Source organism: Sarcophilus harrisii, chromosome 6 (assembly GCF_902635505.1).
Source record: "Sarcophilus harrisii chromosome 6, mSarHar1.11, whole genome shotgun sequence".
NCBI classification, from domain to species: Eukaryota; Metazoa; Chordata; class Mammalia; order Dasyuromorphia; family Dasyuridae; genus Sarcophilus; species Sarcophilus harrisii.
The window spans coordinates 51,390,354-51,404,721 of record NC_045431.1 but is presented as its reverse complement, the minus strand read 5'-3'; the positions used below and the strand labels follow the sequence as shown (position 1 = coordinate 51,404,721).

Here is a 14,368-nt window from a genome sequence, read left to right as displayed (position 1 = left end):
TGGGCTTGGAATCAGGAAGACCCATTTTCATGAGTTCAAATCCAGCCTCAGACACTCGCTAGTTGTGAGACCATTGGTAAATTACTTAACCCTCTTATTTACTCTAATTGCTTATTGCAAAATGAACTGGAAAAGGAAATAGGAAGCAAACCACTCCAGTATCTTTGCCAAGAAAACCCCAAAATGGGATCACAGTCAGGCATGACTTAACGCAATGAAATGTTACAAAATAGTTGTTGTTTTTTGTTTGTTTTCCTTTTGGTTTCTGGAGTAGATCCTAAAGAACTATAAATCTCCTGTGAGTTGATTGCTATCAGGCTCCTTCTAATTGGCTGTTCTGAGCAATAACGTGGATGTTCCTTAAATAGCAAGAAGCATCTCCATAGGGATGAGGGACAAAGAACTCTAAAACAAGTGGAAATTGAACAGTACAGAATTGAACCTCAGAGTCTAATGACTTCTGGCTATCACCATACTAAACTGGGGGAGCTTTGCCCTTGACTGATACACTTGTGTAATAACTAGAATTTTTCCTGGGGGAGGAAAGACTAAGTCCTCACATATTTAACTTCTAGGAAAGGTGTCAATTAGTCTTGTGTAAGCAGGATTTGTTCCTGGCAGTAAGGTGCTCACGAGGGCTTTTATGACCTCCATGCAACACCTGGAGGAGCTCCGAGGAAATGCCAAGAACTTTTAATCTCCTGGATAGCTTGCAGCTTCTATCCACTAAACTGCTGCTTTTGACAGTGTATGGTACATAAAAGGTGCTTTATAAATGTTGATTGGTTTTAAGACTGGCAGCACTCCTATTTTTGGTATAAAAGTATGGCATGTGTGTATATATATATGTATAGATTTTTGAATTAGCTGTCACTCACTAAGAGAAAACTGTTCTTTCATTTTTGCTGTTGAATGATTTTACATATATTTCTTTATTTGAGTCACAAAAGGAAAAAAGAATACATTAAAAGAACCATTACATAGATTAATAAACATGTATCACTTCTCTGAGATAGAGACAGCCCAAATCTTTTTAGTCCTTAGTCAAACTCTAAGCTTAGGAGTGAAAGTCTAGTCATCTAGGTTAAGTGCTAAGATTCAAATTTCTGCTCTGAAGCATAGAGAGAATAATATTAGTCAATCACTTCTGTTCCCAGTTATTTGTATATTCTAATTTCTTGCTAGCCTCCACTTACTCAAGTAATAAACATTTATTAAATGCCTACTTTATGCCAGACACTGTGTTAAGTGTTGGGAATACGAAAAGAGGCAAAAGATAGTACTTATCCTCAAAAAACTAACAATCTATTGGGGAGGGGAAAACAACAAGCAAACAAATATGTACAAATAATAAACTCATACACATATATATGTATATGTATATATACACAACTCTCTTTCTCTCTCTCTATATGAAAAAATAGGTAGATAGATAAATAGAGATGTGAAAAATAAGGAATAATTAAAAGAAGGAAGGCACCAGAAATAAGAAGAATTGAGAAAGGCTTCCTGTAGAAGATGAGACTTTAATTGTTATGTAAGAGAAGACAGTTAAATTTGGTTATGTATCCAAGAAAGTACTTCCAGTAATTAGGAATTATGGATTTATCCCTTTGATTGCATATATTCTTTACATGTGTCCTTTATTAAGATTGTGCTCTAAGCTTAAGCCCATTCTTCCACTAGAATTTGCTGTAACTTTTGAGATAGTCTGCCTCAGACTTGGGGGGAAGGAGAATATTTGTACTTACTGTTTTTGCTATACTTTCTCAGTAAATAGCTTTTCTAAAAGCTAAAAACAATAATAAAATAAAGGAAACCAGTAGGCAGAGATGAGGAGAGAAAGCATACTAGACATGAGGGGACAGATAGAGAAAATGTTCAGACCTGAGAAATGCAGTATCTTATTCTTGTAATAGCCAGGAGGCTATTGTTACTGAATGGAAGAATATATATAGTGAGTAGTAAGATGTAAGAAAATATCCAGTATCTGAAGCTGCCAAAACTTCTATCATCTTTGAATGTGTTTTTTTTTTTTTTCTTTCTCTCTCTGTCTAGAATGATGATATGGATCCATTCCTTCCTCTTTCTTCTTTTAGGGCAGAGGTTCTCCACCTGGAGTCTGTGAACTTTCCAAACAAAATATTTTTCTATACAATTGGTTTCCTTTGTAATCCCAAACATTTTGAGACATTATTTTAAGAACGCATCCATTGATTGCACCAGACAGCCAAAGGGGTATATGAAACACAAAACATAAGCAACCCTTGCTCTAGCATTATTCTATATTCAATTATTCCCAAGGCAGGTTCAGAGAAGAAGGAAATGTGCAAACCTTTTTTGGAATGATCCAGTGAATTCTCTGTGATGTGATTTAATGTCATTGCCTTCTTATTAACATTTTGAATGTTTCTGAAACAGGTTAAAAATGCATTTTATCAATCCAGTTTAAGGAGAGAATTCATCAAGTCCCAGGTTATTAAGTTCAGGTATGTGGATATAAAACATTTTCCTTTGCATATGAAGATCGATGTTGACATAGTCATTAGCATGTGTTTGTGTTGGAATATTTTTTATAATAGTGGTATTGTGTTTTTATATGTCCTTCACACTCTCTAACTCCAATATCATGCATTTATATTATGGATAGTTGTTGTCAGAGGCACATTCTGTGGTCACAGCAGATTTTTTTTTTTATTATTATTATGGGTGAAGCTAAATATGAGAGTTAATGGAGTGTGGTGGAAAGCTCTCCTTCTTCATCTTCTCTTCTTGGCTTCCTTCAATTGCTATCTAAACCCTGCCTCCCTTCAGAACATTGACTCTAGAGTCAGAGGAACTAGATTCAAATCTGATGCTTACTACCTGGAAGACTTTGGGGCAAATCATTTCATTTTCCAGGAAATCCTTTAGTATCTCCTTAAGAAAATTAAGGTGTTGGGTTAGTTAATCTCCACCAGCTCAAAATCTGTGATCCTATAAATTGCCTTACTATTGATTCAGATAATAATCTAACACTCATTTTATTAGTCAAATGAATAAGGAAACAAAAGGAGAAGGCGACAAAAGCCAATAGCATAGTGGGGTGGAAAGAGCAGTGGCCTTGAGAGCAGTCTTGGATTTCTACTGGAACTTCCATATTTACTAACCATATAACTTTGGGAAGATCTCTTTGTTCCTCCAGGTGCTTCACTTTCTTTGCCTGAAAATTACATTTGGATTGTATGTTTCATGGGATTGCTATGAGGGCTAAAAAAAAAATAATAATATACGCTATGGTGTAACTGTAGAATACAGCATAAATATAAGCTGTTCATATTATTACAGCCTTTATTTGCTTCCTGAATTTTTTGTCTTATGTTTGTTTTGCTTTGTTTTGTGTATTGCATAGTCCCCAGGACCCTGGAGTGGTGGCCCACATGCTGATGATTTTTAGATTCCCCTCTACACAGAGTCCTGAATCCATAAAAAAAACAATTCAACGTGTGCTACAAGAGAAACTCCAACATGCAACTGGGCCCCCCAAAGTAGACCCTTCATCAGTTGAGCTCACAAGCAAGTTTTCCCATTTTCTGCAATTTACCTTTCTTGCACAGAGCAGTATTAATGTGGGTTTGGGGCATTTTCCTTTCCCTTTCTTTCCCCCCTTATCTCTTTTCCTCTCCGTGCTCATCCTCTCCTCCTCCTTCTCCTTTCCTCCCCTCCTCCCTCCTCTTTTCTCTTTTCTCCTCTCCTCTCCTCTCCTCTCTTCTCCTTTTTCCTCCTGTCTTCTTCTTGTAGAGTCTAACCGGCTCCTAAAATGAGATTGCACAGTGCTCCCATACTTCTAAAATAGGACAGGGCTAAAATAAATAAATAAAAGAGGATAGGACTCAGTGCTGTTTTTCAGCTTCCAAAGACAAAAACTTCTAGCAGAGTATCCTTCTCATGACTCTGGGCAAGATTTTCTTGTCCATCATCCATAGATGACTGGAAATAAAACAAGGGAATCTTGTCTCCTTAGTATGATTCTCTCTTCTCTCAGTTCTTCTGAGGTTATAGTGCATGAAAAGTACTTTATCCCATTCACCTCCCTTCTCAAATAAATGAGTAAATTCTCAAATGTAAGTTATTACACACACACACACACACACACACACACACACACACACACATGGCTAGGAAAGAGACTAAACCCACGACTTTATTAAAATCAGAAGCCCCTTGGTAAGAAAGTTTCCTCTATAATGCAGATCAGTATCTTCTCTCAAATTCTTTACAACAAAAGTTACCTAGATCTCTGAGATGTTAAATGATCTACTTAAGTGTATCCCTAAGTGTATCTCAGAAACAGAATTTAAATGCATGCCTTCCTGGTTTCCAAGCTAGCTCTTCATACTGTCCTCCCCCTTCTTTCTCTTCCTCCTTTCTGTCTCTGTCTCTGTCTCTCTTGTGTCTGTCTGTCTCTGTCTCTCTTATGTGTGTGTGTCTGTCTCTGTCTGTTTTTCTCTCTGTCCCTCCCTTATCTCCTTCCCCTCTTCACTTGTTTGCATGTCTATATATGTAATGTAGCACTAAAATGTCAAGATCCCCTGATCCTAGTCTGGCACTTTGTCAACATCCATCCCTATGCATCAGGTACTTGGGTAAGCACTGGGAATACAAATAAAAACAAAAAGAGTCTCTTTCCTGAAGGGACTTACAATGTTCCAATTGGTTTTATTTAAATGTGATGGATCTAAAATGATTTTGAATTAAGAAAAGATCCAATTGAGGAAGTTACTACTTTTTTTTTTTTTTTTTGGTTACATTATAGTAGAAACAGAACTTCCAGGAAGACAGGAAATAATGTTTCTAATCATAGCTCTGACATTAATTAGTCGTGTGGCTTGGGAAAGCCACTTCAACTTTTCTGAGGCCTCAGTTTTTTCATCTAGAAGGCAGGTAAGTTTGGACTGAACATTCTAAAATTGCTTGTAGTCCTATGTTGCAATTAAAACTGCTTATAGTCCTATGTTGCAATTAGTGTGCAGTTTGGGGAAATGATTTATTCCTTTGTGTGAAACATTGAATTAGTTTGATGAGCACCATTAAAAAGTTCTGATGGATGTCATAGAGAATTAAATTCTCTAAACTAATGTGGATTTCTCATATTAGATAATGTCATGGGATTTATGTCTAGACTTGTAGACCCTGTTTCATTTATAGGTAAGGAAACTGAGCTTGAGGGGACATCGCTTGTCCACTGTTGAACAGATGATAAATATTTAGTCTGGGATTCAAATACAGATTCTCTAATGTTTTTTGTCATGGTACCATGTTATGCCATGCTGCCTCTCACAATAACAGTTCACATTGAGAGATTACCTTCCAGTTTACAAAGTATTCTATCCATATTATTTCATTTGATCTTCACTAGAACTGGATGAGGTATATAGCAAAGTAGTTTAAATAGCAATTCTGATAAGAATTGAGTAAATATTTATGCCTTTGGTTAGAAGGAACCAGTAGATATGGATACTTTTCTTGAGAATTCATGTTATTTTATCAGGCATTTTTATGACTTCAGGTTGTGGTTTTGTAGGACAGGCCCATTTTCAAGAAAACAAAATGTGCTTTTAATCAAATTTTGCAACAAAAAAGGAGTATTCTTCACCTGAGCCTGAGTTCCTGTTCAGAAAATGTCACTATTCACCATATCCTTATGATCATGAGAAGGGAGTTTGAGTTTCTAGGTCCTTATCTTTGTGATGTTACTGATGACTGAAGGACCATAATAGGCAGATTTCCTAAATCCAAATTCCAGGGATCTAGAGAAATCTGGGCTCTGTTCTTTCATTCTAGATCTCCCCAAGGTCTAAAATAGAATAGGGGAATTTGTGTAATAGTTACAGAGACTAAGAGGTAATCGACTTAAAAGAATTTGTAAGATTTCCCAAAGATTTCCCTACCTTCTCTTTCCAAAGCAGGGACTTATTCCTTCCTCTCTTCTCTCAGTTGGGGATCTTGAGCCAGCATATTATAGGAATGTTGAAAATCCACTGGGACAAAGAATAAGGGAGCAAGATGCCTACTTACCATCCCTTCCTCTGAAATGATTCTTAAGATCCTGTGGCTAGATCATCCCAGCTACAGGTTAAATACAGTAATTTTAGAAAGAAGCCATGTTCCTCAATTGAAGTGTCAAGTTGGAGCCTTTAACTAGTACATATGAATCCTGCTCCATCCAACTGAGGTTTCTTAAAAATGTAAATTAGTCCATGAGCCAGCAGTATGCCTTCTACCAATTGTTTCCTATCCATTTTATACTTAACTTACATGATAATTCCAGGTATACTTTACCCTTTAATTTCTGTGTGAACATTTGGTAGTGACTATTAGAAATTTAATTTTAAGCTTTTCTGATTTGTAGTTTCTCAGTCAAGAAATCAGCAGTTATTAAAAAAAATTAGTAGCTATGAAATAACACTTGAAGACATTTTGAGGAGCTCTTATTTCAGTTCCCCTGTAGAGAAGAATATTATAAGATTATACTGTAATAGGTTAGCTTCACAACAGTTCTTGCATAAACACTCCCTTCCACTCACACAGCTGCCACCTCCATTCAGGCTCTCATCATCTCTCACTTAGATTCTTGCAACAGTCTTCTAATTGCTCTCTCTGTCTCAAGGCTGTATCCACTCCAGCCTACCCTACACACTGTTGCCTAAATAATTTTCCTTAAGTGTAGTAAGAAGTGACTCTCTTGCCCAACTAAATCTAGTGCTTCTTTGTTTCTAGGATAAAATATAAACTCCTTTGTTTAGCTTTTAATGCTCCATACAACCTGGCTCCAACCTATCTTTCTAGACTTCAGTCGTCCTCAAAGTGTAGTCCAAAGAATTGTTGGGGTCTCTGAAACCCTTTCAGAGGGTCTACAAATTCAAAATTATTTTTTATTTCTAATATAGTAAATAGCTATAAATATAACCCATGTGAACAAAAACTCTTTGAACAGATCCTCAATAGTTTTTTTTTTTTTTTTTTTTTTTAACAACATGAAGATACTGAGAACAAAAGTTTGAGAACCACTGCATATTACTCCCACTTTCACATTGGGGAATTCAGCCACACTGGCCTTTTCTGCTCCTCACCAAAGGCACTCTCTGCCAGCTCCATGCCTTCACACTGGCCATTTCATGTGCCTGGAATGCATTCTTTTCTCACTTCTGCTTCAGTATCTCTTCCTTTAAGATGCAGCTCAGGTACCATCTTCTGCATGAAGCCTTTCTTAATTTCCACACCTGCTAGTGCCCTTCTTCCCATACTACCATAGATTTGTCTACTTTTTATATACTTGCATTTATTCACTTTACATTTATTCTTTATATTTATATATGTGTGTGTGCTTTATATATATGTGTGTGCTACATAGAAGTGTGCGTACTATATATATTTATATATATACTTGTTGTCTCCCCCATTAGGATGTAAAGTCCTTGCAGATAGAGATGGTTTCATTTTTTGTATGTAATTATATAGCTGCACAGTGTTTGGTATGTAGTAGGTAAATATATTCTTGTTGATTGGTTGATATACAATTCTATTTTTTCAAATGTTACATAAGTAGTTTTAGAAGCAGATAATTTAATTTAATGCATTATTAAGTTAAGCAAAATCCACAGTTACTTTCTGTATAACAGAATCCAGGTAATTTTTATCACTCGGCATTTGATTTGCAATGGGAAACCTATTAGATAGTCTGAATTTCCATGTAAACCCAGAGTGACCAAATGTGGAACAATGGAAGTTTGATATATGCTGAGATCATTTTGTTCTATGTCTCTGTGTATTTCAGATATCAACAAGACAGAAACGGACAACTATCTGAATAACTGTAAGTTCAAGTTATTTATTAAAATAAAGCAATAGAATTGTTTTAACATAAAACAAAGTGTAAAGACATATTTCTCTCTTTGAATTAGGTCTAGCTTTGTGAAGTTACCTTAGATACAGAATAGGTCATTGTTCTGGTTTATTGTTATTATTATTATTATTATTATTAAGTTATTATTATAACTTCTTGTGAGTTATCAGATGCAATTTGGTTTTGGAACATAGTGTCACTAGAAAGAGCTATGTCCATGTGGGAGGACATCAAAGCAATGTGTTGACATCATAGAGTGACTTTACCTATTATAATGATTCAGAGTCTGATTGGGCTAGCTGATATGATTTCCATTCCAATTAATTATTCTCTACACGATTATTATGAGTCTATAGAATTTGGAATGAATGCTGGATTTGACATCATTCAACTGTGTGGGTTGTATTTTTTTTTTTTTTTTTGCTCCTAAAGAGTTATTTTTAGGAGTATCTTTGGAGAGAACATAGCATTAGGTCCTATTACTGACAGAAATAGGGACTGGACCTATAATTTCATTGGCATAAAGGAGGGATATCCATTTCTCATTTCTATGGGAGATGCAGAATGGTATCATCTCTATAATTTAGAGTTTCAGAGAGTTTCCAAGAGGACAGTTTTACCACATTACATAGGTAGCAAGTGCCCAAGGTGGGACTTAAATCCTAGTTCTTTAGCCACGATGCCACATTCCCAATTAAGAATTTAGCTCCTATTTCAGTAGTAAGTATGCCTTACAATTCCTAGGAGGATAGGAGAGTTAATTAAACTATTAAACAGGAAGTTCTATTATATACTATTATATATATTTCCTAAAAGAGATTTAACAGTGGGGCTATGGAATAATATTCTTGTTCTATTGCTGGGCTGTTATGGGAGCCACCTGCTAGTGGCTGCTGGGGATCTAATTCTGACCAGCAGAATAGATTTCTTCATGTGAAAGGATGATGATGATACAAGGAGACTGAGAGGCAGTTACGTTCTCTGACCTCTCTCCTCTTCCCTCTTGCCTCTGATTTATTTCATTCCCAATTCACAAGCAACATCTGGGTCAGTAAAGGCTGATTTGCAGTTTCTTCAAGTGTGTTATGACTCATAGCTGTGGGGGCTTTTGGAGAATTGACCTACCCTTTCACACTTAGGCATGGTCCTTAACACTGGGCCCCCCTTACCCCAACAAATACACAGTCCCCATGCTATGACAATCCCATACTCCCACAGCTGGTGCTTTTAAAAGCATTTTTAAATGGAGTGTCTGAGGGCCTCAAAGAAATCCTTGTATTCATCCCAAAATTCTAGATCTATAGCTCTCCTATTTCAAGAATCCCATACTTTAGTTCAGTGATTTAGAAACTGTAATTTTTTTTTGCTAAGGCAATTGGAGTTAAGTGATTTGCTCAGGGACACACAGCTAGGAAGTGTTAAGTGTCCGAGGTCAGATTTGAACTCAGGTCCTCCTGACTTCAGGGCTGGTGCTCTATCCACTGCACCAACTAGTTGCTGTATTTAATACTGTATTTAATAGGTGAGAGATTGTAGTACATTGACACACTGTCTAAAAGATATTCTTCCTTTTTTGTCATTGTAGGTATGGAATCAGGGAGATGGGGAATATGGGCAAGTTTTCACATGATGTTAACACATGGGTATATTAACTGCTTTATAATACAATCTATTTAATGCTACACCTAAAGGGGAGGGAGGGTGTATGTGGGAAGCAAACAAATTTTAATCTTTCCTGCCTTTCCAATACAAAACAAAAAAAGAACAAAACCAAAACAAATTCCTAGATAGTAGCACATGAAGAAGTAAAATGATCACATTCAAAAATGAAGAAAAACTAAGATCTTCTTCTCTGTGTGACAGGCTGTGGGACACGGATGAGTGCAAGTAGCAGGATAGTTGGGGGACAAGAAGTACATGAAGAAGGTGCATGGCCCTGGCAGGCCACTTTGCAGTATAATGGAGTTCATCGTTGTGGGGCGACCTTGATCAATGCCACATGGCTTGTCAGTGCTGCTCATTGCTTCAGAAAGTAAGTCCAGAGGCTCCCCTTGGAAGGGGAGTGAGTGAGAAAGGAGTGTGGTTTGGATTCTGAGAAGAGGAGACATCATTTTGAAGATGATGAATTAAAGTTAGATGCATTTTTTGTTTTTTGTTTTTTTTAAATAAAAGGTTTTTATTTTCAAAATATATGCAAAGATAGTTTTCAACATTCACCCTTGCAAACCCTTGTGTTCCAATTTTTTTCTTCTTTCCTTCTTCCTCCCCCCTCCTCTGGATGGCAAGTAATCCAATATATGTTAAATATGTGTAATTCTTTTATATATATTTTCACAATTATCATAAGAAAAATCAGTAGATGCATTTTTCAAAAGGATTTCTTTATTTAAAAAGGGAATACAGAATGGAAATAAAAAATGGATTTGATACAAATTCATGGATGATAATTTGTCAGTAGCTTGTTAATTGAAACTAGAAGTCTTGGGGATCTTTTTTTTTTTTTAAGTTTTCAATAGTATTTTATTTTTCCTCCCTTTGTACACTTTCCACCCTCCTTCTCTCCTCTTTTCCCTCTGTCTTTCCTCTTCCCTCCTTCTATGCTTTTACATAGCATTGGCTCTGTCATTAAAATTCTTTTTTTTTTTATTTAATAGCCTTTTATTTACAGGTTATATATATGGGTAACTTTACAGCATTAACAATTGCCAAACCTCTTGTTCCAATTTTTTACCTCTTACTCCCTACCCCCTCCCGCAGATGGCAGGATGACCAGTAGATGTTAAATATATTAAAATATAAATTAGATACACCATAAGTATGCATGACCAAACTGTTATTTTGCTGTACAAAAAGAATCAGACTCTGAAATATTGTACAATTAGCTTGTGAAGGAAATAAAAAATGCAGGTGTGCATAAATATAGGGATTGGGAATTCAATGCAATGGTTTTTAGTCATCTCCCAGAGTTCTTTCTCTGGGCGTAGCTGGTTCAGTTCATTACTGCTCCATTGGAAATGATTTGGTTGATCTCGTTGCTGAGGATGGCCTGGTCCATCAGAACTGGTCATCATATAGTATTGTTGTTGAAGTATATAATGATCTCCTGGTCCTGCTCATTTCACTCAGCATCAGTTCGTGTAAGTCTCTCCAGGCCTTTCTGAAATTATCCTGTTGGTCATTTTTTTTTTTTCTTTTTTTTAAATTTTTTTATTTAATAGCCTTTTATTTACAGGATATATACATGGGTAACTTTACAGCATTAACAATTGCCATACCTCTTGTTCCAATTTTTCACCTCTTACCCCCCCCCACCCCCCCCTAGATGGCAGGATGACCAGTAGATGTTAAATATATTAAAATATAAATTAGATACACAATAAGTATACCTGACCAAAACGTAATTTTGCTGTACAAAAAGAATCAGACTCTGAAATATTGTACAATTAGTTTGTGAAGGAAATCAAAAATGCAGGTGTGCATAAATATAGGGATTGGGAATTCAATGTAATGGTTTTTAGTCATCTCCCAGAGTTCTTTTTCTGGGTATAGCTAGTTCAGTTCATTACTGCTCCATCAGAAATGATTTGGTTGATCTCGTTGCTGAGGATGGCCTGGTCCATCAGAACTGGTCATCATATAGTATTGTTGTTGAAGTATATAATGATCTCCTGGTCCTGCTCATTTCACTCAGCATCAGTTCGTGTAAGTCTCTCCAGGCCTTTCTGAAATCATCCTGTTGGTCATTTTTTTCTTTTTTCTTTTTTTTAAATTTTTTTATTTAATAGCCTTTTATTTACAGGATATATACATGGGTAACTTTACAGCATTAACAATTGCCATACCTCTTGTTCCAATTTTTCACCTCTTACTCCCTACCCCCTCCCGCAGATGGCAGGATGACCAGTAGATGTTAAATATATTAAAATATAAATTAGATACACCATAAGTATGCATGACCAAACCGTTATTTTGCTGTACAAAAAGAATCAGACTCTGAAATATTGTACAATTAGCTTGTGAAGGAAATCAAAAATGCAGGTGTGCATAAATATAGGGATTGGGAATTCAATGCAATGGTTTTTAGTCATCTCCCAGAGTTCTTTCTCTGGGCGTAGCTGGTTCAGTTCATTACTGCTCCATTGGAAATGATTTGGTTGATCTCGTTGCTGAGGATGGCCTGGTCCATCAGAACTGGTCATCATATAGTATTGTTGTTGAAGTATATAATGATCTCCTGGTCCTGCTCATTTCACTCAGCATCAGTTCGTGTAAGTCTCTCCAGGCCTTTCTGAAATTATCCTGTTGGTTATTTCTTACAGAACAGTAATATTCCATAATTTTCATATACCACAATTTATTCAGCCATTCTCCAACTGATGGACATCCATTCAGTTTCCAGTTTTTAGCCACTACAAAAAGGGCTGCCACAAACATTCGTGCACATACAGGTCCCTTTCCCTTCTTTATAATCTCTTTGGGATATAATCCCAGTAGTAACACTGCTGGATCAAAGGGTATGCACAGTTTGATAACTTTTTGAGCATAGTTCCAAACTACTCTCCAAAATGGTTGGATTCGTTCACAACTCCACCAAAAATGCATCAATGTCCCAGTTTTCCCGTATCCCCTCCAACAGTCATCATTATTTTTTCCTGTCATCTTAGCCAATCTGTCATTACAATTCTTATGATCTTATAGGTTATGGAACTAGGGATAGACCATGTGCATATTATTTAAGAACCAGCCTAATTAGCTAAGTACAGAAAGACATCACTTGAAAAGGATACAACATGGGAAGACCATACCCAATGTCATGAAAGGATTTTAATCTGCATGCAAAAAAAAAAAAACTAATCACCATATTTATTTCAAGGATTCATGACAGCATCAATTTTCTCTAATAAAATGTCTATTGATGCTTTCATGAATTCTTGAAGTAATTAGGGTGAGGAAAAGTTAAATAAGCCCCCAGTTAAATAAGTGCAGTTTGGTTGTGCTGCAGTGAATAAAATAGGTTATCCCAATGCATTTTTTGAAATATGTAATTCCTAAAGATATCTCAATGAAATGTCAAGGATCATGTATTTCCTAGTATGGTCAGACTATTTACACTTACAAATAAATGAATGAGAAAAACACATTTGTTAAATGCTCATTATATGCCAGATGAATAATGGACTTACAAATACAAACAGCAAGATTATCCCTGCTTGCAAGGAGTTTATATTAGAAAGCAGATCAGTACAGTAGCATTAAAGGCAGAAACAATCAATTTCTCTCTTTTTGCATATACATTGTGTACTCTGCCCATATGTTTTTAATGCCACATAGGGTTATATGGAGATGATTATTTCAGGTGAAGAGAGAATGAAGTTCTGGGAAGCACATTAGTAGAATTACATCCTATAGACTATAATCATCCTCTCATTATTCCCCCAATCTCTCTTAAACCAATGTGGGCTAAAAAAAGTGTTTTTGTTTGTTGAAATTTAAAACTTCCATAAAAGAATGAGTTATTTTGAACACCTTTGAAGTGAAATGTGCTATTATAAAGTAGTGTCAGTTCATGGAAAGAGCTTTTCATTCCCTTTTTCAGTTATAAGGATCCAGCAAGATGGACGGCTTCTTTTGGCATAAGAATATATCCCTCCAAAGAGAAGCGAAAGTTCAAGAGGATTATTGTTCATGAAAACTACAAGTATCCATCCCATGACAATGACATTGCTGTTGTACAGCTTTCTAGTCCCGTACCTTACACAAATGCTGTTCATCGAGTGTGCCTCCCGGATGCCTCTGATAAAATCAAGCCAGGCACTCCAGCATATGTCACAGGATTTGGAGCACTGAAAAATGATGGTGAGCACTTAAAAAGAAACTATATGTGCAATAGTAGACCTGATACTTTAAGTCACAGAAAGAGCAGAAAATAATGGAGCAAATAGGAGATTTCTGTTTGGCTTTCAAAGCCCTTTACAAACTTGCTCATTCTTTCTATTACAGTTTTTAAAAATCTTTTATTCCTTTCTTCTTTTTTTTAATTATAGCTTTTTATTTACAAGTTATATGCATGGGTCATTTTACAGCATTAACAATTGCCAAACCTTTTGTTCCAGTTTTTCCCCTCCTTCCCCCATCTCCTCCCCCAGATGGCAGAATGACCAATACATGTTAAATATGTTAAAGTTTTTATTCCTTTCTATGTACTTGATGATCCAGTGACAATACCCATCTCTCTGTTCTTTCCACACAACACTCGTCTTCTAACTCAACACCTTTTCATTGGTCTTTAATTTAATTCCCTCTGAGATTACCTCCCATTTTTTCTCTCTCTCCCTATATATAGATATAAAGATATGTTTATACATATATACTTATATTTACATATACACATATAGGTATAAGTTGCATTCTGTCTTCCCAGTAACAATGTAAACTCTTTAAGGACAGGGACTTTATTTGTATCCCTAACACTTAGCACACAGT

General features: G+C 36.0%; 1 protein-coding gene across 2 annotated transcripts in view; it reads left to right on the top strand.

Annotated features, from left to right (window-relative positions):
• The window catches only part of LOC100916056 (transmembrane serine protease 11E), a 67,364-nt gene that overhangs the window by 45,630 nt on the left and 7,366 nt on the right, over positions 1 to 14,368 (top strand). For both annotated transcript variants that reach the window (XM_012552224.2, XM_031942005.1), the window contains exons 4-8: positions 2,422 to 2,489; positions 3,392 to 3,555; positions 7,817 to 7,855; positions 9,749 to 9,917; positions 13,482 to 13,741. In XM_012552224.2, coding sequence (XP_012407678.1) covers positions 2,422 to 2,489; positions 3,392 to 3,555; positions 7,817 to 7,855; positions 9,749 to 9,917; positions 13,482 to 13,741 — 700 coding nt within the window. The remainder of the gene's footprint in view (positions 1 to 2,421; positions 2,490 to 3,391; positions 3,556 to 7,816; positions 7,856 to 9,748; positions 9,918 to 13,481; positions 13,742 to 14,368) is intronic.